The sequence below is a fragment of the Mastigoproctus giganteus genome, chromosome 11, assembly GCF_048544385.1.
Source record: "Mastigoproctus giganteus isolate SK-2022 chromosome 11, ASM4854438v1, whole genome shotgun sequence".
NCBI classification, from domain to species: Eukaryota; Metazoa; Arthropoda; class Arachnida; order Uropygi; family Thelyphonidae; genus Mastigoproctus; species Mastigoproctus giganteus.
Genome location: NC_143585.1, coordinates 32,398,269 through 32,425,090, shown reverse-complemented (window position 1 = coordinate 32,425,090; position 26,822 = coordinate 32,398,269). Strand labels below are relative to the sequence as shown.

Here is a 26,822-nt window from a genome sequence, read left to right as displayed (position 1 = left end):
GTCCGTGGGGACCTCCCCCATGTCCAAGAATGCTCTCATAATTATGGCTAAGGGTTTGCTTACTTCCTTTGCCACCTCCTTTAATATGACTGGATATATCCCATCCACCCCAGGTACCTTTCTTATGTTTAACTTCAACAATTTCTCTTCCACTTTGCACTTAGTTATTACAAAATCACTAAGCACCCTGCTACAATTTGATAACCTTCTGCCATTTTCAATCCTTAATAACTCCTCGTGTGTGAATGTAGATGCAAAATACTCATTCAGTTTGTTTGCTATCTGAGCAGGATCATCAACAGTTGAACCATCGATATCAAGTGGACCAATCAGATTCATCCCCTTCCTTTTAGAGTTTATATAAGCAAAGAAATCCTTGCTGTTTTTCTTAGCATCCTTTGCCAAAGATTTCTCTGTAATCACTTGATTACAGACTAGCTTATATCTGCCATAGGCTTCTGTGTCGCCTGATAATTTATATGCATTCCATGCATTTTTTTTCTCTGCCTGGATTCCGATTAGTTAATTCGACAACCATTTAGGCTTGAACAATATTTCTTAATAGGTATGAAACCTTTAGTAGCTTCCATGATTAATTCCTTGAATGCTTCCCACTTAGAATTTGCTGTTGATAACATCATCAGTTGATCCCACTCTACAGAATTTAAAAACTGTCTGTCAGTACATACGTGTAATGCCCCTGTCTCATTATAAGTATGAACTAGTAGTACAACAGATTCCATAAATTCATTTGGAACATTCTTGTAGATCGTTTAAATTTTTTTGGCATGTCCAAAATTGTTATTATCCAAAAATTGACTTTAGGACAAATAAACATTTCAGTCATTTTTACATATTCCAGCAAAGAGAATGAAGACCTTCGAAAGCAAATGGTATCATTAACTGAGGAAATACAGAAGAACCAGACTGAAATAACTCACCTTAAATCAACTATAACATCCCTTCATAAAGATCTGGAAGGAACTAAAAATGATATTGAGGCACGTAAAGCTGAGGTTAACAAAGCCAAGAAGCAACTGGAAACTGTGGCAAATGAATCCACTGAACGACAAAAGACAATACTTCAGGTATTTTTTGTTTATTTCTTTCTTTCTCTCTCTCTTTTCTTTTTTTCTTTCTTTTTTTTTTTTTTTTTTTTTTTTTTTACTGCATAGTACTTATTTCGTATTTGGTAAAATCATACACCTAACTCTCAAAAACAATATCATGAATATTGAACAATATTTATTTAGAATATGTTATAATTACAGTAGAATGTCGGTTATCTGGAAGTTAGCTAACCGGAATAATTTGACAGGCTGATTCTTCTTCTTTTTTATTAATGGTAATATTTGAGACAAATGTTTTATTATGCTAATTTGTTCATTTGTCTCAAATGAACAAATGTTCATTTGAGACAAATGTTTATAAGGGCATTTCTGTTTGTTTTATTTACCTTGTATATATCTGGTGAAATGTTGGATTAGGACTGATGGATTGTCTTGGGAAACCATAAGTGATAGATTTTTGTCATTTGCTTCTGTGAACCCAATCTTCCCTGGCATATTTTGTTCTCTTCATTTCATATTATGATTAGTTTAGCTCCAGAATCAGTAAGAATAATATCCGCCCAAAAGTAGGCGCTTCCGTAGCCAGGTGGGAAGAAGCAGCAGTGCATAGCACACGCTTCTTGATTAGACCGGGGTTCGAGCCCGTCACCACCAAATATGGAGGATGCAGAAAGGTCAGGGAATGACCACTGCATATCCCAGAGAAATATGGCTTTAGTTGCTAATGCTCCTGAAAACCAAATAAACAAACAAACAATCGGCCCAAAAGTGTTTGATTTATTATTTTTCTCAGTTTTTCTATGGTAAAATGTCAACAAAAAGAAACAGCACTGAAATGGGCAGAAAACCAGGAAGAATGTGATATGTTGATTCCGCTTAATTGGGACACATTGGGACAGATCACTTTGGCCCAATTAAGCACAATTTTAATGAGCTTAAAAGCACATTCTAACGGAGGCAAAAAAGTATGAATAAAATAAAGGGAATGTGTTATTTAAAGAAAGCACACTGTATTTAATCTATATTGGTGCAACCATATATTTTAAAATAAATAAAGCTAAAAGCAAACAAAATGTACCTATGTACATATGTAAAATGAAGATACAGTACAGAATAATGTCCATGTCAAGCAAAGGTTACACATTACTTAAGGGTTCTTACTTTGGAAAAAAATTATGAAGTGTACCCTGATGTGTTCTCTTTATGGACTGCAATTGAACAAAGTCGGCACAGATATCTAATGCTGATAAAGGACTGCCTTCATTGCCTTCTGCCGACCGGGCTAGCCGAGTGGGTAAAGTACCTGCCCGGCAACCCAAAGGTCGCGGGTTCGATTCCCACCTCGGGCTTGGATCAAAGTACTGCAAAAACCTTGGGAGGTGCAATATGGCCACAGAAGCCGATGCGCCAACAACTACCAAAAAAAAAAAAAAAAAAAAAAAATCATTGCCTTCCTGCATGAAATGACATCTCAATTCAGCGATACATTTCCTGGCATCCTAGTTAGTCACTCGCTTAGGTATATCATCGTCATCATTTTCCTGGTCTTTTTGTGTCTCTGAGTGTTTTGCCGCAATTTATTCAATAATCACTTCCTCATCTTCATTTTCATCGTGGCATTGAAGGTTATCATCAATTATTAAAAATTCTTCACAATTTTGGACCTGTTGCAGTTCCAAAGTCATTTCATTTTCTGTACAGCTTGTTGCATCTGAATCACAATTAGTCATGAAACCACATTTAGCAAAACAATTCCGAATTGTTTTGTTGCTTATTCCTCTCCAGCTATCGGCGATAAATTGTACAGCTTTTAACATTGAAACTTTTGCACTAATCTCTATTGATTTCGAAGATGATGTCAGCAGATTTTCCTCAATTGCTTCAAGGATATGATTAACCAGCTTTCTTTGATAATAGGTCTTCAAATTTTTTATGATTTCCGCATCCATAGGCTGTATCAGGGATGTGGTGTTAGGGAGTTAAAATTCCAGTTCAATATTTTTTTAAACCAGCTACATTAGAGTGTGTGCGGTGCAGTTGTCCAATATCAACAGAATTTTTCTGGACTTCCGTTGCAGTTCCGCGTCCCAGTTCATTAGCCATTGCGTAAAAATATATGTGGTCATCCACGCCTTCTTATTGGCATAATACGAAACTGGCAAACTGCCTATTGTAAGCCCCTTGAAACAACGAGGTTTGGCACCTTTTACCAATAACCAAAAGTTTGAGTTTATCATTTCCTGACATGTTTGAGCAGCACAACACTGTTACACGATCCATTGCTTTCTTTGAACCGGACAGTGCTATGTTTTGATAGCTGAGGGAACCATCCGGCGTAGCACGATAATACAGACCTGTTTCATCGGCATTGTAAATGTCATCCCCACTAAATATTTTAAGCAACTCTGGCAGTTTTTCATGTTTCCATTGCTCAGCATTCATAGCATCGGCACTGTCCTCGCCATGTTCTTTTTTGTAACTAATGTCATGTCTATACTTCCATCGAGACAACCAACCATCCGTCGCTTTGAAATTTATGTGACCTAGCTTTTTGGCCAACTCTTCTGACTTGGTTTTTAGCATGAGGCCGCTTACACGCACTCCTCGTTTAGATACAGTGGAAAACCATTGATTCAAAGCATCTTCGACGTCTGGATCTTTGCCTTCCCTCTTTCGCTAATGAGCTGTTTTCTTTAAATCCACGCGCAATGTCCACCCCCCTTCTAAGTTTTTCTTGTTGCTGTAGCAGTCGTGAAGTTGTAGATTTCGGCACCTTTATTATCTCTGCTAGCTGATGATGACTGATGTTAGGAGGTTGACTTTTTATCTTGTCAAGAATAGCGATTTTTCCTGAAAGTGACAAATCTTTACGTGGCATCTTGACAGGGGTCTTAAATGTACTGAAAAAAAGGGGAGGGGGAAACCAAAATCAGTGCACTGTTTCGTACAGTTTTTAATCTATTCTAACCCACAAGATGTACACATGTACCTAGTGTGATCGTAAACAACTGCAAGAAAAATTTCTTCAGTATCCGATTACCACAACACAGAACAAATATAAAACAACCACTGTATAGCATGACTTCGCAATAACTGATTCGGCTGCTGCCCGCATGATCTCTTTGTTACGAACCATCTAAATTAGTTTATTGTTCAATAAACTATATTTAGATGTTTGTGCGAGCTATCTAAATATAGTTTATTGTTCAATCAAGACCTTCATTGCCCCAATTAAGTGGCGAGTTGGCCCAAATAAGCGGAACAAATTCAGGCTAAATATTTGTTTTGTTTCTGTTCTTCATAATTTGCCCAAAATAAGCGGCTGCCCCGATTAACCGGAATGCACTGTATAATCAAATTGATATTATTGAGGGAGAAAAAAAAAAAGGTAGAGTGCAGCCATTATCAACCCACTGCAGGATGGAAGCCTCCTCAACAATTCATGCTGAGGGTAATGGACCATAATCTGCCAAGCTGGTCCAATTATTTAGGAACTTGAGCTATTTTGCAGCAAAAAAAAAAAGTTCACAACAGTGGAAAAAAAAAAAAAAAAAAAAAAAAGATCGCACATTATTTTAAAAAAATTACTTAATTTTTTTCCACATAAAATTTCCAGTAAAATACCTCTCCAAATATATATACATATATAAATATGCGAATTTTTAAGTTATTATTGTTATTTTTAATAAAATAAATTCCTTTTTTACATGCTATTCAAAATTTTTTTTCTTTTACTTTAATACATTATAACAGAATTTATTTAATTTTACTTTACATTCGATTATTAATTAATATGGATAACTGGTAATCTGGATAATCTACGACTCCTGAAGTAGAGGAGATTTTGGATGTTGTGCATGCCACTCCTGGAATCAGCACACTCAAAATAGCAATACAACTGGCTGTTCAACGTTTGACTATTTGGAGAGTGTTGCGAGAACACCAACTGTATCCTTACCATCTGCAACGGGTACAGGCCTTGTCACCAGAAGATTACCCTGCATGAGTAATGTTCTGCCAGTGGTTCTTGCAGTAGGGTACAATTCCTCACTTTCCTGCCTTAGTGATATTCACAGATGAAGCACAGTTCATACGAGATAGAATCCAAAACTTTCACAATCAGCACATATGGGCTGAGGAAACCCACATGCAATTCTTCCATCACATCAGCCTCAACATCTGGGCAGGTGTTTTTGGTGATAAGTTAGTTGGGCCCCATGTACTTCGAAACACTCAACAGGGCAGGCGTACAGGAACTTTCTGGTAAACAACATGCCTGATTTCTTGGACAACACGGCACTGATCATTCGTCAACAAGCATACTTCATGCACGATGGTGCTCCCGCACATTTCAGCCACCCAGCCTGCAATTACATGAATCGAATGTTTCCTGGTCGGTGGATAGGTAGAGGTGGACCAACTGCCTGGCCTCCATGCTCACCTGATATAAACCAACTAGATTTCTTCTTGTGGGGCCATTTAAAGTTATTGGTGTATTCGACTCCACTAGCTGATGTGGAAACTCTCCGCAGTTGAATCGTGGCAGGTTGAGACAGTACGAAACATGCCAGGAATTTGGCATCGTCTTCGGGAATCCATGAGACATCAATGTGGGGCCTGTATTCAGGCAGAAGGTGGACATTTTGAACAATTACTATAAGGTGATGTGAATAGTTAAGACCTTCAAAACTCAGAAACCAAGTATTTCCGTAACTACGTTGATATAAAATATTTTGTCTACATATGAGGAACTCATTCCTAAAGTTATGCTGTGTATTTTTGAGACACCCTGTATATATATATATATATATATATATATATATATATAATAAACAATGAAATAAAAAAAACTACCTGTTAGGCTCCCTCCTCTACATATGTGTCTATCCAGCTGACCTTTGAATTTTCCCAAGCTTATTCTTGCCATGGAGGCAACTTGCTGACTAAAAGAAAACTTCTTGCAACCAGTCTGAAAACTTCTTCCCCTGTAATTTGAATTTATGGCCCTTAGTTCTGGAATCATCTATAACAGTAAAAATCGCACCCTCATTCAAAACCTCGTATCCTACAGCAATCCTGAAATCAATGGAAATTCCCTCCTAGGAATTTCCATTGATTTCAATGTGTTCTGGCTTGTACATTAATCTCTCATGCAAGGCAGGTCAAATTCTATTCTGAAATCCAAGTAAACAACAATAAAATTTATTACATACATCGAGCTCATGAATGATCCTGTCAAAATAGATAACTAGGTTAGTTAAACATGATTTGTCCTTTATAAAACTATGCCATGTTTCATTTTGAATTTGGTTTCTATCTAATTGACCAGTAGTTCCTCACACATTGCTCTCTAGGCTGTTGCTTCGTATCCTAGTAGAAGTAGCCCAAGAATCAATTTCCCTCTGCTTGCAGCTTCTTTTAATCCACGAGTCTGTGTATTCCTCCCCTAAGCTAACAGTTTTCTGGCCTACCGAACACTGCCTTGATAGCAGTGTTCCGTAGGCCATTCTTTTAAGCAACAACTGTTGCTTAAAAGAATTTTGTTAAAAAATCTATTGTTTAATCCATAGAGATATAAAGACTTACAGGTACACATAAATAAATTCTCATAATCGTCATGAAGAACCTTGTCATTGATGATGGCAAGTATTTTAATTTTAACGTTATTGAAGCCATGATGGTGAAAGTGGAAGAGTTCTATTTCAGTATCCAAAATGGTGTTAAATAAAAGATTTTTTTTTTTTTGGATCTGTGACCGTTAATTCTGATATTAAGAGAATTTGTGGTTTGGCCAACATATTTAGTATTGCAAATATTACATGTGAGCAAATATATGATGTTTTTAGTTTTACAAAAAGAAGGATTAACAGAGTTAGATTCGGAATTAGCGTAGGATTCGGAGTTATCCATCATGGGACAAGTTAGACATCATTTATCTAAACATTTTTGAAAAAATAACTTTAAAATTAAAATACTTGCCATCATCAATGACAACATTCTTCGTGACTATTATGAGAATTTATTTATGTGTACCTGTAAGTCTTTATATCCCTGTGGATTAAACAATAGATTTTTTAACAAAATTCTTTTAAGCAATGGTTGTTTCAACACCAGCCACTGTATTTACAATCTATTCCATCTCAGTCATTTCTTTAATAACAATTAAGCATAGATACAAATCTGGAAATAAATTAAATCGTCATCACAGGCATATTCGGCACAATTTTCGTAATATTATTAGCTCCTGGGACAACACCATTCTTGATGTACATAACATTTCTCTTTTTCTCTTTAATATCAAAAACTATATACTAAAAGCCTTAACTCTATTTATTTGCAATTTTAAGTGTAAAAATATTCAACTTAAGCATATTATTTTAGATATCTCTCTCTCTTTAGATTAGGTCGTATCACTACATACAGTAAAGAATACTGTACTATTAAATTCACATAGCTGGTTTGATAAAATTTCTTGGCATCTTTTACTAAATAACCGTAATAATTTTCTCCCATTTTATAACAATTTCAAGTTCAAGATCCATCACTGCTTTAGCTGTGAATATCCTATTGGACTCAAAATTTGTAATTATAAATGTCGAAGTATCGAAAGCAGTTCCACTTTTCTACGCTGTAATCTCAACATTTATACAATCATCAAAAAAATTATAGCACTGCATAAAAAATTACACACCAAAATTCGAAATTCTGCTTTGCCTTTTTTATATATGATAGCCAAATTCCATAAACATCCAGTTGGCTTTAGATTCATCACTAGTGCCAAAAATGTGGCTGTTATCAACCAGGTAAACAATTTTTCAAATTATTAACTGCTATTCTTATTAATATTCCTTCCACTTGGATCATCAACAATAACCATAGTATCGTTAAAATTTTCAATTCCAATTCCTTTCCAGCATATTTAGTATTGAAACTTATGACTTCACCAATTTATTTACTTCCTTACCACATCATTTGATTGTCAGTTTACTTAATTGTTTCTTAAATACAAAAACGTTATACCATCAGATAAGGTTACCTGGAATAACTATATCAACCTCTGTATTTTAAATAATTATATTTACAATGGTAAATACACTTATAAACAATCTATAGGAGTTCCCATGGGTTCACAAATTTCTAGTATAGTATCCAATTTATTTCTTCATTACTACGAAGATCTCTATATTCATAACAACCTGAACCTTAATTTTTTTGCATTCCGCTATGTTGATGACATTCTTATTCTCAATATTCATTTTGAAAATATTGCAAAATCCATATATCCTATTGAACTCACTCTTAATAAAGAAAATATTGGTAACCAACATGCAGATTTTCTTGATTTAAATATTATTACTTTAAACAGTCCCCCTCTTCGTCATAATTTAGAATTATTCGATAAAAGAAGCAAATTTAATTTTAATATAATTTATTTAACGAATTGGAATTCTAAGATTTCTATTAAGGTTCATAAAACATAATCTACACACAAATTATCCGTCTTGCAAATATTGTTACCAATCAATCACTTTTTGTTGGTGCTTTAAATGATCTGTATACCAAACTTCGCATTAATGACATTCCAATTAATTTCATAAATTTTATTATAAAAAATCTCTCTGATTTTATCAAACAAAAATTCGGATTCACCATGTTCCACCTTGATTATTGTTAATTTATTGATACTTGTACAGATGTATAGTTGTATATTCGAATGGTGGTATTTCCACTACTTGGAAAGTGATTACACCTTATGACTTCTATTGGAACAAAGTTCGTGTTATTTTACTCTCTAAGTTATTCTTTTCATTTTTTAATTTGTTCTATTTTATTTATTAATATTACCAGTAATTACTTATAATCAATCCTACTTTCTCTATTTTACTTTGACTACAGAGGGCTCCTATTGTTCTTCTCTTCTGAGCAACTGCACCGTCGTTGTCATGATTCTCCTTCTGTTTACATTCCATTCTTTTTAATCATGTTTGCATAATTGTATCTTCATTTCTTATTTTTATTATATTCTACCCATTTTGATGCTGTTAAATACTGTAGGTATTTAATTTTTCTTCCTTTTCATTAGTCTTTCTCCCGATATTTTATATCATATATTTTATACATCTAACACTCAAAATATACACTACAAGCTAGTGGTATTAATTTCCACTTCTACTAACACTCTCACAGCCAAGGCCCTCTCTATGAGGTTGGGTACTTACACACCTAGCTTGCCTAGTATCCTTTAAACTCTTTTCCTTCTCTTTACATCTTTTTACTTTCTGCTCTTCTTTCTTCCGTCCGTTGAACTATTAGTGCAATACGAGGGTGATTTGGACATTCACTTTTCTTATTCTCACTATCTTCGCATCTACATTTTTAATATCTTTTCCCTCCCTTACCTTGCATTACTTCCTTTTTCTATGCCACTACCTTGTTTTACTTTTAACTTACATACTTTCGACTTAATTTATTAATCTAAACACACTGTGTTGGGGCTACCTTACTCATGTTTCTGGAGATCATTTTTTTTTTTTTAATAGTTTCTCCATCAACATGGGTTTGCATAGAAACACAGTGTTTGGTACATGATCAGGTGTAGCCCCTGATGAAATACCTGATCTATGTACCAATTTTTCAATTTTTTAATTTTTCAATTTTTCAATTTAATAATTTTTATTTGGATCTTTATTACCTTCCTCTCACTTTCAGTCATTTCCTTTTCAGCTTTTGTACATATGATTTGCCTATCAATTCAGCATTAATTCAGCCTTAATTCCACTTGATGATTTTTTTTTTTTTTTTAGGTTCTTAACATTCTTTCTCTCTTATTTTCTTCATCTAGGCCAGGCATTTTGTGGATAATAACTTCTCCATCTATATTTTCTTCTATTTCATTTTACTTTTATTTGTAATACTTATATATATATATATATATATAAAACATAGAAATAAATAATAAAGGACATAGTAAGATGGGAAAGTTATTAACAACAACGTGCCATGCCTAAAGGAAGATATGAGAAGAAAAGAATGTTAAGATCCTAATGAATTAAGTGGAAAAATTGGCTGAATTGATAAGCCAAATCATATTTACAAAAGCTAGAAAAAAGTGGTAATTAGTGCATATTAAAAAGTAGTAATAAATAGAAATGAAAATAATGAAAATAACAATTGGTACATAGATCAGGTAATTCATCAGGGGACTACACCCGATCATGTACCAAAATACTGCGTTTCTATACAAACCCATGCCGATGGAGGTAGCAATAAATTTAAAAAATAAAAATAAAAAAATAATAATAATAAAAAAATAAAAATTAAAATTAAAATTTTTTGAAACCTTCATAGACATGAGTGAGGTAGCCCCAACGCAGTGTGTATATTTTAAGTGAACCGTTAAATTAAAAGGTGTAATTAAAAGGTGTACCAGGCAGCAGCATAGAAAAGGGAAGTAATACAAGGTATGGGTGGGAAAAAAGATAGTAGTAAAAAAAGGAGGCGAAAATAGCGAGAATAAGAAAAGAAGGAATGTCCGAATCGCCCTCGTATTGCACTAATAGTTCAACGGACGGAAAAAGCAGAATAGAAAGTATAAAGACATAAAGAGAAGGAAAAGATTTTAAAGATACTAGGCAAGCTGGGTTCGTAAGTACCCAACCTCTTAGAGAGGGCCTTGGCTGTGAAGGTGTTAGTAGAAGAGGAAAATTAATACTGCTAGCCTGTGAAATATTTTGTTAATGTCACATGTAAAAAAATTAGTATAAAATTACATACCTTTAAAATTATGTAGCATCAATTAGTAGAATTATGTAGCGTCAATTAGTAAAATTATGTAGGATCAATTAGTAAAATGCATAATAAACATGATTAATAAATAGAATACAAACAAGGAGAGGTTGCTTAGTAGAAAAATAATAATGGACGCCCTCTATAGTTAAAAGTGAGGAAAAGGTCCGAATAATAATTAAAAATAATTAAGCAAAAATAATTAAAATAAAATAATGGAAAAAATTAAATAGATAAAACTTAAAAGGTAACTTAGAAAGTGAAAAGACATGAGCATCGTTCAGAATAGAAGTCATATGATGTGATCACTTTCAAAGTGGTGGGAATACCACCATTTAAATTTACAACTATACATCTGTACAAATTATCATGTTAACCCTAATCAAAATGAGATATAGTGAAACCGAATTTATGTTTAATGAAGTTAGAAAGATTTTTAATAATACGATTTATAAAATTAATAGGAATATCATTTAAACATAATTTGGTATATAGGCCGTTTAAAGCTTTGATAAAAAGTGTTTGATTGCTGCTAAGATACGCAAGACGTAAAATTTGTGTATGGATGATATTTTTATGAACTGTAATGGAAATATTAGAGTTCCAATTTGTTAAATAAATAATGTTGAAATTAAATTGACTTCTTTTATCAAATACTTCCAAGGTATTACGAAGAGGTGAATTATTTAAAGTAATGCTTAAATCGAGAAAGTTTGCGTGTTGGTTACCATTATTTTCTTTGTTTAAGGTAAGTTCAGTAGGATATATCAATTTAGCAATATTTTCAAAATGATAATTTAAAATCAAGATATCATCAACATATCTAAATGCGAAGAAATTAAGGTTTGGATTGTTATTAGTATAAAGATCTTCGTAGTAATGTAGAAATAAGTTGGAAACTATACTGGAAATTGGTGAGCCCATGGGAACTCCTATTGATTGTCTATAGGTATTACTGCCATCGTAAATATAGTTATTAAGAATACATAAGTTGATATAATTATTCCAGACAATCTCATCCACGGGTAGAACGTGCTTGTATTTAAGATATAATTGATTGAGTACAGAGATAATTAAATGATGTGGTAAGGAAGTAAATAAATTAGTAAAGTCATAGGTTTCGATACTAAAGATTTTGGCATTAGAATTGAAGATTTTAATGATGTTGTGGTTATTATTAATGATCCAGGTTGATGGAATATTAATGAAGATGGTAGTTAGTAGTTTAAAAAATTGTTTACCTGGAAGATAACAACCGCTTTTTTTGGCACTAGTGATGAATCTAAAGCCAACAGGATCTTTGTGGAACTTGGCAATCATATATAGGAATGGTAATGTAGAATTGCGCATTTTGGTATGTAGTTTTTTATGCAAAGCTATAAGTTTTTTGATGGTCGTATTAATGCCAAGATTACAGCGTAAAAATGTGGTACTGCTGTCGACTTCCTTTTTAAGAGTAGTATAGTAGAACTGTTTACAAAAGATTGCGAAGTTGTTAGAAGCTTTATCTACAGGGGTGATGATAAATTTTCCTTGTAGATCTGAGATGGCATTTTTGAGATTAGAGTGTTTAATATGTGAATTATTATACAAGTTGTGACATTTTAAAACTGATTTTATAATATCTTGATAAACCACATTTATCCAGTTATAGAATGCCTCATGGGGTATCGTATATTTTTGAGCTAATTTGTTGCAGAAATTTAAGATATTAATATATAAGTCCTTATATATATTTCTTAGATAGGCTTTATGAATAGGTCTAAATTTGAATCCTTTTTCCATGGCCAATTTGAGGGGGATGTTCTTGACAATATCCAAATTGCCAGTGATTATGTGCCCATGATGTTGGTTTTTGAAAGGAGCATATATAGAATCATTACAGTGACATGGAAGATCCGAAAGTTTCAAATTGCCTAAATTGGTGGCTATAGTTTTATAGTTGCAAATTTTGAGTCCGATAGGAGACTCATAATTGAAACGGTGCTGGATGTTAAACTTGAAATTATTATAAAATGGGAGGAGGTTGTTATGATGATTTAGCAAATGATGCCAAGGAATTTTGTCAAACCATTTATGTGTAAATTTAATAATACAGTATTCATTACTATATGTAGTAATGGAGCCTAGTCTAAAAAGAGAGATATCTGAAATGATGTGTTTAAGTTGGATATTTTTGAATTTGAAATTATTAATATACAAAGTTAAGGCTTTTAGTATAGAGTTTTTGATGTTGAAAAGAAAAAGAGAAATTTTATGTACATCGAGAATGGTATTGTCCCATGAGCAAATAATATCATGAAAATTATGCCGAGTATGTCGGAAAAGTTTATTTGACTTATTCCCACGTTTGTGTCTGCATTTATTATTGAAAAAATGACTAAGATGGAATAGATTGTAAATGCAGTGGCTGGTGTTTAAACAACCATTACTGAATAAAATTTTGTTAAAAAATTTATTGTTTAAACCATATGGATACAATGACTTATAAGCACACATGAATAGATTTTCATAGTAGTCCCGAAGGACGTTATCATTAATGATAGCTATAATTTTGATTTTGACGTTTTTAAAACCATGATGGTGAAAGTGAAAGAGTTCAATTTCAGTATCAATATTGTTGCCGAATGTCAGATTTTTACTTTTGGATCTGTGTCCATTGATTCTAATATTAAGAGAATTTGAAGTTTGTCCGACATATTTAATATTACATATGTTACAAGTGAGTAAATATAAAACATTATTGGTTTTACAAAACGGAGTGGAAATAGAGTTAGAGTTGGAAATGGGATTATCCATCATGGGACAAGTAAGACACCGTTTGTCTGAACATTTTCTAAAAGATAGAGATTGGTTTAGAATATGTGTAGTATGCATGGGTATAGAATCAAAGTGGTTAGGGCCAAACGTATGATTCTCCTGTTTAGTATTTAACACAGTATCCTCAGGAGTGGGATACAGCGCAACACGTTTTCTAGCTGAACTAGAGGCAACACAGTGCTGACTCGCCGAATATTTTAGTGTAACTTTGTGCATAATAAAAATGATAAATTAAATAGGGCAAGTTGTGCTAGCGACGAAACCATCTTAAAATGTGAACTGAGGAGGTAAGTAAGAAATAGAGAAGTGAGAGAAGGGAGGTTATATTTAAAAATTTTCCACTTAATTCATTAGGATCTTAACATTCTTTTCTTCTCATATCTTCCTTTAGGCATGGCACGTTGTTGTTAATAACTTTCCCATCTTACTATGTCCTTTATTATTTATTTCTATGTTTTATTTTATAGTTGTATCCTGTTCTGTAGCCTTGCGCGTCCAGGTACATCTATTCTCTATTTTCTTTTTCTTTTCCTTTCTTTACCTTTTTCTTCTCCTTTCTTTACCTTTTCACCTGTTTTATATACTATATATATATATATATATATATATGGTGCGATTTTATGTGGAAGATGATTAACTGCTCTTAACACTGCAGAAGACAGATTCAGATATGAATAAGATGACCTGTGAAAAAGTTCAGTTTTTTCAAATTATAATATTTTAAACATTAAATAGAAAGTTTCAAAGTTTTTGATTGTAATTATGCATTAATTGATTCTAGGTAAAAAAAATTGCCCGAAAATATAAGACTCAATATGATGAACTTAAAATACGAAATGATGAACTTCTGGCAAAACAACTGGTTGTATCAACTGAATCCAGTATATCTCAGTCAACAAACCAAGAAGAATCTTGGCAATTGCAAAAAAGTGAAATAGAACAGAAACTTAAAGAAGCTCAAGAAAAGATCAAGTCTTTAAATGAAGAAATAGAAAAAATGAAGGAGGTAAATACCATTAAATAAGTTTGTGTAGTCATTGCAAAAATTTTATGGTTCAAAATGTGTCATTGATTGTTTGAGCTTCAGAATTATAAAATATATAATGCTATTTTGGTGTTTTCCCAATTTTGAAACGTTGATGAAATTTCTCATCTTGTGTTTCTAATGGTCATCAGGATTTAAACTGCCTATTAAATGCAGTTGGCTTGATTTCCATATCATTACCACAGTTTTTTTAAGGCAGTTACCACTAGCACCAGCTGCTGTTTGATGAGGAATTTCTACAACCTAATCAGACTACAATAGCAGTGTCTTACCATTTTAAATTAATGGCAGATTGTTTTAGCAATAACATTTGTTTAAAAGGAGTTCAGTGCCATTGTAGCCCTCGGTAAAGCAGAGTTACTTCCTTTTAACAGTTATTTCCATTTTGAGTATTGAAAATTGCATTTATTTGGTACTTTAAATCCCACTGACTGTAAAAACAAGATTATGGGAAGACATTTTGGTCAGTTATTCAAAGCATTTAATGCTCATTATATTTTACTTTATTTGGTGTTATTTCTATGTTATTTGTTGATTTGATTTGTGAATCAAATTACAAATTCACTTTCCATTATGTGTCACTGGCTAATAAGTGGTTGGATAAAATTGTTTATTATATATTATTTTCTTATAGCTTTGTGATATAAATTCAAATAACAAATACTGGAATTGAATATGAAGTGAATTAAGTTGAATTGTCACAGCTTAGTGTAACAATTTTGTGAAATGTGACCTTTTCACTATAGCCACTCCTGAAATGCCTTGACTGCAACACACAATTTATTTTCTTTATACTTGCATGAAAAATGATTTACATTTAGATATGAATTTAAAAAAAAATAAACTACTTGGCCAAATAGAAAAAATTGTGTTGGCCAAGTTTATCATTTCATACTGTTCTCAGTGCAGCTATTTAGCACAATGTTAACTGTGTGATTTTATTCTAAAGCCTCACTTGTATCAGGATTTTGATCTTGCCTAAGTTTAGAATTTATCAAACATCTTAAAACTCATAGAATACAAAGAACGGTAAATGTGTTTTATGTTAATTTTTGTCATTATTATTAGAAGGCTGTTCCCCTGCTTTGGTAATTTTTTTGGCATAGGGAGATCACTCTTGCAATCTAAATAGTGTAAACAATAAACTATAGTGAATGACATTCCTCATGTCATTATGATATTGTTGTTGTTTGTACAGAAATGCAGTTGCATAGGCTTCTGTACAATCTCAACTGCAGAATCCAAGAACATAAAAAAGATGTACAGCATGGAAGAATCCTAAAATCTGACACAGTTCTATATGCATTCCAATGTGGCAACACATGGAACTTCAGCAATACTAGAATCTTCTCTAAAGACAACCAATACAACAGAAGAAAATTTAAAGAATCCTTCTTCATAAAAATGTTCTCAACCTTATCAATTAACAGAAAATAAGGAACCGAATCCTGTCCTCAGTTTCCACCTATTTAACAAGAAAATATAAAAAAAAAAAAAAAAAAAAAAAAAAAAACGCAAAAACTGAAGAAGAAGAAATGAAAAGATGTTTCAGCTTAGGGATGACCTTTTCTTTTTTCAATATAACCACTTCTGAAATGCCTTGGCTGCAACACACAGTTTGTTTTCTTTATACCTGCATGAAAAATGATTTTCATTTAGATTAGAATGTAAAAAATAAATTACTTGAAATTTAAAAACTCAAATACTGGAATGGTCCATGGGTATAAGACTTTTTTTTTTTTCTATCCATTTGCTTGTGCTTGTGTTGGCCAAGTTTATAATTTCATACTATTTCTCAATGCAGCTAATTATCATGATATTAACTGTGTGATTTTATTCTAAAGCCTCACTTGTATCAGATTTTTGCTCTTGTTCCGCCATCTTCATAAAAATGTTCAGAGCCTCATCAATTAACAGAAAACAAGGAACTGAATTCTGCCCTCAATATTTCCACCTATTCAACAAGAAAATAAAAGAAATGGAAAAATGGGAGGGGGGGGGGGAAGAAAGGAAAATAGTCCAGTCGCCCAGAAGAGTAGCCACATAATCTTCTGGGTGAAGAGTATGTGTCTTTGTATAGAAGGCTCATGCAACCGCATTTCTGTTGAATGACATTCCTCGTATCATTATAATATTGTTGGTTGTATAGAAACGTGGTTGCATGTGCCTTCTATATGATCTCAATTGCAGAATCTAAAAACATAAAAAAGATGTACAGTATGGAAGAATCCTAAAATCTGACACAGCCCTATATGCATTCCAATGTGGGGACACATGGAACGTCAGCAATACTAGAATCTTCTCTAAAGACAACCTGTACAATATAAAAAAATTTAAAGAAGCCTTCTTCATAAAATGTTCACAGCTTCATTAATTAACAGAAAATTAGGAGCCGAATTCTGTCCTCAGTATTTCCACCTATTCAACAAGAAAAGAAAAGAAATGGAAAAATGGGAAAAAACAAAAAAGAAATAGTCCAGTCATCTAAGAAGAGCAGCCACATATAACCCCCTCCAGACCTCCAAAACCAGCCTGCAAACCAACTACAGATAAACAGAGTATGCAGGCAAAGTTCACCACAAAGTTTCCACTCGAACAAGAACTAATGGATCCAAGATAGTAAAACTTGGCATCTTACTATCTGACTCTTACTATTGATCAGTAGATTTCTCATCAACCGGTGCAATACCACCACTTTGCTTATTGGAGGCTTGAAGTGTGGAACCCATGTTTAGTCTCCAGAGCTAAGTTCCGGTCAACCCTTACCCATCTCTTCCATCATGCAGTATGACTGATGACTTTAAGTTATGATGAACGTGACGGCGAGATGCAATCTTCCTTACATTTCGAGGGTACAGCTCTAAAACGGTGTTTGCAGGCCGCTCGCTAGTTAGTACACTGGACTGAACCAATTGGTAACTCTTTAGGAGGCTTCCGGATCAGCTAGCTCTACTCTGGCAGATAGTGATTGGTGGATTGGTGGGAGATCAAGTAGTGTGTATGCCATATCCAAAAATTTCATACAGTATGTCCCCCCCCCCCCCCACTTTTTCTTACCATTAAATACACAATGAATTGTCAAACTAATAGAGTAAACTTATTTGCGAAAAGATCTAAACCTCCCAAGCATTTCCTAGTTCATTTCACGAATATACGTGGTCTCAATTCCAATCTCAATGATGTCCATATCCACTTGCAGTCTGCCAAACCCCATTTACTTTTCCTGACAGATTCCCAGTTATCGGTTGATTCTACTACTGCTCATCTCAGTTGCCCAAACTATTCGCTGTATGATTCCTTTTGTCTCAAAGGTGGTACTTATGCATATGTCCATTCCGATATTCCCTGTCAGAGATTTGGTAATTTGGAATCTCCTCTTTTCGATCTTCTCTGGCTTAAAATCTCTCTACCTCATTGTGTCAAATTCATCTGTTGCCTCTACCATTCTCCCAACTCCACTAATCACTTTGAGCTCTTTGACTTCCTCTCTTTGCAACTTGACTTTCTCCAGTCCAACTTCCCTAACAGTGAGGTAATTTTCCTTGGTGATTTTAATGTTCACAACTCCAGCTGGTTTCGGCTTTCTAGTCACACTGACCCAGCTGGTTGAGATGCTGAGGCTTTTGCAATTACTAATGACCTTGCACAGATTGTTACAAGAATACCTGTAAAGTGCCTGCCTGGCAACCCAAAGGTCGCGGGTTCGAATCCCGCCTCGGGCTTGGATTAAAGTACTGCAAAAACACTGGGAGGTGCATTATGGCCACAGAAGCCGATGTGCCAACAACTACTAAAAAAAAAAAAAAAAAAAAAACAAGAATACTAGACAATCCTAACCATACACAACACATTTGTCTTTTTCTCACGAACAACCTTTCTAAGTACACGGTCGAAGTGAGTGGTCCTTTAGGCACCTCAGATCGCAACTTCGTGATTGTCTCTTTTCCAATGGAGCATTTATCTCATGGCTATCCCAACCTCGTATTGTTTGGCACTACAAGAATGCAAAACGGGATGACCTGCAAAATTTCTTTTCTTCTTTTCCTTGGTCGGATTACTGTTTCAAAACTTCTGATGTCAACGTTTGCTCAAATCGTGTTAGTAAAATTATTCGTGCAGAAATGGGATCCTTTATTCCACACTCCACCTTAAAATCTCATCTTTTGTCTAAACCTTGGTTTTCCAATAAATGTGCTAAGGCTGTTCAAGAGAAGAATGTTGCATATTGTAGTAGTAGTAGTAGTAGTAGTAGTAGTGGCACATGATGCAAGAAAGCAAGTGTAGGAGCTTATGCAGCATCAGCCAAAAAAAAAAAAAAAAAAAAAAATCATCACACCATTACCTCCAAATGCCTGTCCAGTTCCTCCTTAAATTTATTTAACCTATCAACTTCCACAACGACAGATGGAAGTTTGTTCCAGCAATTAACCACCCGCTGGCTAAAGGCAAATTTCCGCACATCTATTCTACATCTGTCCTTTCTTAATTTGAACTTATGTCCCCGTAGGTTCGTAATCTGAACAAGTGGAAGGATCCCATCAGAATTCAGCGTGCTCAACCCATTCAAGGCCTTATAGACCTCAATCAGATCACCGCGCAGGTGCCTAGTCTCCAGCCACTGCAATTTGCAGAACTTAAGCCTCTCTTGGTAAGAGAATCCGTTCATTCCCCTCACCAATCGTGTTGCTCTTCTCTGTACACACTCAAGCAAATCTACATCCTTCCTAAAATGAGGCCTCCAGACTTGTACGCAATACTCAAGGCGTGGCCTGACCATTGCCTTATACAGAGGGACAATCACCTCCTTTTCCCTGCTAGCAAAATTCCTATATATCATTGACAAAACCCCATGACCTGCCCTAGCAGCCTGTCTGCATTGCTCAGAAAACTTCATATCTGACTGCACAATTACTCCCAGGTCTTTTTCATTTTCTACCACCTTAAGTGTAGTACCACACAGTTGGTACGTTTCTCTGGGGTTACTTCTACCCATATGCAGTACTTTGCATTTGTCAAGGTTGAACTTCAGTTGCCACTTCTTAGCCCATCTGCCCAAATTATCTAGATCCTGTTGCAGTAGCACACTGCCATTACTGTTATGAACAACCCTGCCAACCTTTGTGTCATCTGCAAACTTCGACATTAAGCCTGATATACCTTCATCAATATCATTGATAAATACACAAAACAACAGTGGACCCAACACCGAACCCTGTGGGACTCCACTAATAACATTAGTCCACGAAGAGCAGCACCCATTGATTACCACCCTCTGTCTTCTCCCACTTAACCATCCTTTTATCCATTGTAGCAACTTACCCTTAATACCATTCTGCTCCAATTTGTACAGTAGTCTTCCATGCGCAACAGTGTCAAAAGCTTTCCTGAAATCCAAGTATATGATATCAAAATTATTTTTCGCATCCAGTTCCTTTGTGACCACATCATAATAACCAATCAAATTTGTCAGACAAGACTTTCCCTTAACAAACCCATGCTGTGTTTGAATTATTGCTGCAGTCTTGTCTAGATGATCCTGCAATGCATCTTTAACCAGTGACTCCATTATTTTACCCGGAACAGAAGTTAAACTAACTGGTCTGTAATTACTCGTGTCACCCTTCGATCCACCTTTGTGAATTGGGGACACATTTGCACATCTCCAGTCCGTGGGAACCTCCCCTGAGTCCAAGGATGCTCTCATAATTATGGCTAAGGGTTTGCTTAGTTGCTTTGCCGCCTCCTTTAAAATAACTGGATAGATCCCATCCACCCCAGGTGCCTTTCTTATGTTTAACTTCAACAATTTCTCCTCCACTTTGCTCTCAGTTATTACAAAATCATTAAGCACACTGCTACAATTTGATAACCTTCTTCCATTTTCAAACTGTAATAATTCCTCACGTGTGAATGTAGATGCAAAATACTCATTCAGTTTGTTTGCTATCTGAGCAGGATCATCAACAGTCGAACCATCGATGTCAAGTGGACCAATCATATTCATCCCCTTCCTTTTAGAGTTTATATAAGTAAAGAAATCCTTGCTGTTTTTCTTAGCATCCTTTGCCAAAGATTTCTCGTAATCCGCCTTCGCCTGCCGAACCTCCTTTGTGACCTGATTACAGACTAGCTTATATCTGCCACAGGCTTCTGCGTCACCTGATAATTTATATGCATCCCATGCATTTTTCTTCTCTGTCACGAGTCTCATTAGTTCATTTGATAACCATTTAGGCCTAAACCTTGAACGATATTTCTTAATCGGTATATAAAGTCTAGTAGCTTCCACGATTAATTCCTTGAATGCTTCCCACTTAGAATTTACTGTTGGTAACATCGTCAGTTGATCCCACTGTACAGAATTTAAAAACTGTCTGAGACCACTGTACTCCCCTTTACGGAAGCAAAAACCCTTTCCTTTCGTAATTGGTTTGTTTCCAATTCTTCAGTTTCATTTTCTGCCTACGCCAAAACTCACAACAATTGTAAAGTAGTTATTGTAAAGTACAAATTGGAGCAGAATGGTATTAAGGATAAGTTGCTACAATGTATAAAAGGATGGTTAAGTGGGAGAAGACAGAGGGTGGTAATCAATGGGTGCTGCTCTTCGTGGACTAATGTTATTAGTGGAGTCCCACAGGGTTCGGTGTTGGGTCCACTGTTGTTTTGTATATTTATAAAAGATATTGATGAAGGTATATCAGGCTTAATGTCGAAGTTTGCAGATGATACAAAGGTTGACAGGGTTCTTAATGACAGCAATGGCAGTGTGCTACTGCAACAAGATCTAGATAATTTGGGCAGATGGGCTAAGAAGTGACAACTGAAGTTTAACCTTGACAAATGCAAAGTACTGCATATGGGTAGAAGTAACCCCAGAGAAACTTACTAACTGTGTGGTACTACACTTAAGGTGGTAGAAAATGAAAAAGACCTGGGAGTAATTGTGCAGTCAGATACGAAGTTTTCTGAGCAATGCACACAGGCTGCCAGGGCAGGTCATGGGGTTTTGTCAGTGATATATGTGAATTTTGCTAGCATGGAAAGGAAGTGATTGTCCCTCTGTATAAGGCAATGATCAGGCCACGCCTTGAGTACTGCGTCTGAAGGCCTCATTTTAGGAAGAATGTAAATTTGCTTGAACGTGTACAGAGAAGGGCAACAAGATTGGTGAGGGGAATGAAGGGATCCTCTTACCAAGAGAGGCTTAAATTCTCCAAATTGCAGTGGCTCAATCAGATCACCTGCGCGGTGATCTGATTGAGGTGTATAAGGCCTTGAATGGGTTGAGCACGCTGAATTCTGTTGGGATCCTTCCACTTGTTCAGATTACTAACCTAAAAGGACATAAATTCAAATCAAGAAAGTACCGATGTAGAATAGATTTGCGGAAATTTGCCTTTAGCCAGCAGGTGGTTAATTGCTGGAACAAATTTCCATCTGACATTGTGGAAGTTGATAGGTTGAATAAATTTAAGAAGGAACTGAACAGGCATTTGGAGGAAATGGTGTGTTTGTTTGTTTTTTTTTTTTTTTTTTGGCTGATGCTGCATAAGCTCATACACTTACTTTCTTGCATCACATGCCACCACTACTAGTACTATTAATCAGTCCAAACTAGATTTTGAACAGTCTAAAAGTAGAAAACTTGCTGCTTACCCTAATGATAGCCGAGCATTCTGGGCTCTTTCCAAAGCTATTGGCCGCAACTTTTGCCCAATGCTGCTCCCACCTCTGTCAAAACTGGATGGTTCTGCTGTCACTTCAGCCAATGACAAAGCTGACCTGCTAGCATCCCATTTTCCTTCCAACTCGTGTATTAATGATCTGGGTAAAACACTTCCCACCATTCCCAGCATGTTGCATTCAATGCCTCCTGTGGTCTTCCGTCAAAAGGTTGTCAGAAGGATTTTAACGAATCTTGATGCCAAGAAAGCTCCAGGTCCTGATGGTATTTATCCACTTGTTCTCAAAACTTGGGCTCCTGAACTTAGCCCTGTTCTTTGCCCCCTTTTTTCACTTTCTTATTCCAAAGTTGTTTTTCCTTCTGCTTGGAAATTTGTTCATATCCAGCCAGTTCCTAAAAAGGGTGAGAAATCCCTCCCATCCAATTATCGTCCCATTGCAATTACATCTACTCTTTCTAAAGTAATGGAGAAATCAAGTAACCGCCAACTCTTTAACTACCTAGAAACTTTCCATCTGATAAACGATCGTCATTATAGATTCCATCAGTGTCGATCCACTGGTGATATTCTGGCTTATGTTACCCACTTAGGGAAAAATTCAATGGAAAAGTTCGGTGAAATACAAGCAGCTGCTCTTGATATCTCAAAGGCAAATTCTTACGATTGTATTTGGCATAAAGGTCTTCTAAACAAGCTTCCATCTTATGGTTTTCCAACTATTTTTTGTAACTGGTTATCCAGTTTTCTCTCTGATCACTCAATGACGGTGATGGTAGATGGCCCTCTGTCTTCTAACTTCTCCACTAATTCTGGTGTACCCCAAGGTTCATTTCTTTACCCCAGTCTTTGCCTCTTGTATATTAATGACCTTCTTCCATTGACTGTAAATACTATCCATAGTTTTGTCGATGATAGCACATTGCATTCCACTTTCCATTTTGAGAAACCTTGCCCTGCTCAATCAGCTTCAACTTCTCAAAAATCTACCAATTCCTTAAATGCTTATCTCCAGTAGGGCAAAGATAATGTAGTTGATTTTAATCCTTCTAAAACTCAGCGTTGTCTTATATCACCCAAAAAGGATTCTTCTGCTCCTATGCTTATCTTTGGTGACACTCTTATTTCTAGGAAAAATGATATATCTCTTTTGGGGGATTACCCTGGGGATTAATCTCTCTTGGCAGAAGCACATTACAAATATTGCTTCCTCTGCGTCTAAAAAACTTGGTTTTCTCTTTTGCTCTCAGTATTTCTTTTATTCCAAACAGCTGTTCACTCTGTACAAATCGCAAATCCGCCCTACCGTGAAATATTGTTCCCACATCTGGGGCGATGCCCCCAAAATCTCTCTCTCAGGCTTCTAGATTCCATTCAGAAGAGGGCAGTTAGGTTAATTAATGACTCTCTAACATATTCTCTCCACTCGCTGTCTCATATATGTACTGTTTCTGCCGCATGCCTTTTCTACAGATATTTCCATGGGCACTGTTCCTCTGAATTGGCTTCTATAATTCCCGCCCTCTCTTTCAAAACAGTCCGAACACATGCCGCCAACATCCATTTACTGTCTAACTTCAAACTCACAGAACCAACTTTTCATCTTCCTCGTTTATTCATTCAACCGCCATTTTCTGGAACAGCCTTCCTTCTTACATATTTTCTGAAAATTACAGTCTACAGAAGTTCAACTCTAATGTCAACAAATATCTTCCTTCATCTTCTCAATCTCAAACTGAAGCATGGTACTAAGTACTATAGGTTCTAATACCTCTCGTGGTTGGGGTTTTCTAAAAAAAAAAGAAAGAGTTAATCCCTCACTATACATTAACTGTTGGCAGCACCTCTTCCCAGTATGTACATCACGTTTTGGAAGCATCCGCAAGCAGGAGGCTGACAGCAGGTAAGAATTTTATTTTTATTATGTTTATCTGTATGTATTTACTTATTCTTAATCTCTGTTTTCTAGTGAAATCCAAATAGAAATTTAACCTAAAATCATTTCGACTTAAAATTCACAGTTAATATTTACTGGTATATAATTAATTACAAATACAGTCAGTCCTCGCATAACACGTGTTTACACTACACAAATTCAATCGTACACAATTTATAAATAGGGGAACGATATCATATATAACACGAAACGTATTCGCTTATGCACGATTCACCTTTGTGTTTACAAGAAATGGCAGTCGAATGCGGAATCACCCCAACTGAACGCAACACGATAGGAATGAAGAGAAGATTCTGAAAATGTATTTATGTTTTTTATATCAGTGAAGGGGAAATGCTTTTTGCCATAATGACGTAAAAACGCACACAATTCCAGCTACTGGTATTATCACAAATGCAATTAGATGAGTTTTTCTACCAGTTTATAACAGATTCCACTATTATAAACGCAGCTGGAAATAGTTTTTATTGTTTTATAGTAGTAACCCCCAGAAATGTGAGCTAGTGAGGTCTCTCTCTCTCTCTCTCTCTCTCTCTCTCTCTCTCTCTCTCTCTCTCTCTCTCTCTCTCTCTCTCTCTCTCTCTCTCTCTCTCTCTCCCCCCCTCCTCCCTCCCTTTACGGTGTTGTTTATTCAGTTGCTACACACACGCAGCTTTGTTTATGTGTATGAAGCGTGCCTCCTCATTTTGTAATTGTGCTTTGTTCCCTAAAAATGAGTAAAATACTTAAAAGGCGTGAAAAGGAAGCATTCTGGTGAAGACACTACAGATTCAGAAAGAAAAAGAAAAGCAATATCGATAAACAGAGACGGACTGGGTTAAAAATTCTTACCCGTGAAAATTTGTTGCAGCCTCATACTAGCGTTTCTGGCCAAAATCATACCGGCCCACCGGTGTCTCCCCGGTAAGGCTTATGGCCAGTCCGCCTCTGTTGATAGAGAAAAAAAATGAAATTGTGAAACACTTTGAGCGAAATTAAGACCATGTGATATTGCACCTGCTACTGGCCTAAATGAAGCAACGTCGAGAATTACAAAGAATGCAGAGAAAATAAAAACAACTTTCATAGCAGGAACAATTCAAAGTGTAATTAAAATCCATTAGATCAAGACACAAAGAATTGGAAGAGATGGAATGGCTGTCATCTGTTTGGTTAGAAAATCAAACAAAAAAACAAGTTTGCTTACGATAGAAGCAAAAGCATTAGCAATATTTTATTATGTAATAGTCGTAATAAAATAAGTAAGTATTTTATTACGATAATTTATTGTGTTTGGTAATGTTTTGGTTACAAATGTTCAATCTTGGGTGGTTGGCACCTAACCGTATTTTTCCCATAGGGCCTGTTATTTATATTGCACGATTTTGCATTGCACGAGGATTTCTAGGAACACAACTATCGTGCTATACGAGGACTGACTTTATTGCTAAATTGAAACCTTTTCTATTTTCTACCCTTAGCAGCATGGTCTGAGGATGGGTATTGGTAAGATGCTTGAAACATCGCTTTAAATATATAGTGGTTTGGGCTGTAAGCTTAATAAACTGTATTATTAATTTCATGTGGTATAAGAGTGGTTATTAATAATAGTAATTAATTTTCATGATCCATGTATATTCTGCCCAAAATCCTTGTATCCTTGCTCCCAAACAGAACTTAGCAGTATTATTGCACGATACCCACCTTTCCTGAGACAGAAAAATGTAATGCAGGTTTTTATTTTTAATGTAATTATTTCTTCCTGTGTTGAAATAAAACCACACTTTTATTAATTTGCTGTAGTGGATTAATATAGCCCAGTACTATAGGGTTGGACTACTCCCTCTGTCCCCGAAACACAAATTGTCTGCTCATTTAGACCCAAATGTTATTTTCTGTTTTTGCAATAAGTTCTAATTGAGGCCTCTGCTATCTGAGATGTCCAGTAAGATTGAAATACCTGTAATAGCAGGCTTAGAGTTTTTAACAAATCTTGGATTCACCTCTGTTTGTTATTTTGTTCAATTAAAATGATATTAATAATTTTAGGTCAACTCATGAATAATATTGTCAATCCTAAAATTAGCATGAGTCTGAGCGTTTTGCTGTCAGTGGAAGGAACACAATGTCTGATTATTTCACACTCTGCATTAAAATAAAGCTCCACACTTCTACTGAGCAATAGCTATGACGTTTTAGTGAGATAACTGTGATATTAATATTTCTGATTTGACATCACTTTTTATTTATTTTTCTGTTGACAGACTGTTGACAAAGTAACAAAGGAGGAGGAAATTGCAAGAACACAGGCTACAGAAAAAGAAGAACGTACACGAAAAATGATGGTTCAAGTGAAACAAAAGCTTTCTCACCTTAGTAGTAAGTATTCTGCTCTTTTTGAATCTACAAAGGCATTTCATTATTTTATATTTTAAAAAATATAGTAATTTACACATTGATATCCTAATTAAAAGTTGGCC

General features: G+C 35.2%; 1 protein-coding gene across 2 annotated transcripts in view; it reads left to right on the top strand.

The window, feature by feature from the left end:
* Mgtor (nuclear basket protein megator) overlaps positions 1-26,822 on the top strand; it is a 676,213-nt gene that overhangs the window by 388,776 nt on the left and 260,615 nt on the right. For both annotated transcript variants that reach the window (XM_090385135.1, XM_090385134.1), the window contains exons 33-35: positions 863-1,088; positions 14,458-14,682; positions 26,607-26,721. In XM_090385135.1, coding sequence (XP_090241261.1) covers positions 863-1,088; positions 14,458-14,682; positions 26,607-26,721 — 566 coding nt within the window. The remainder of the gene's footprint in view (positions 1-862; positions 1,089-14,457; positions 14,683-26,606; positions 26,722-26,822) is intronic.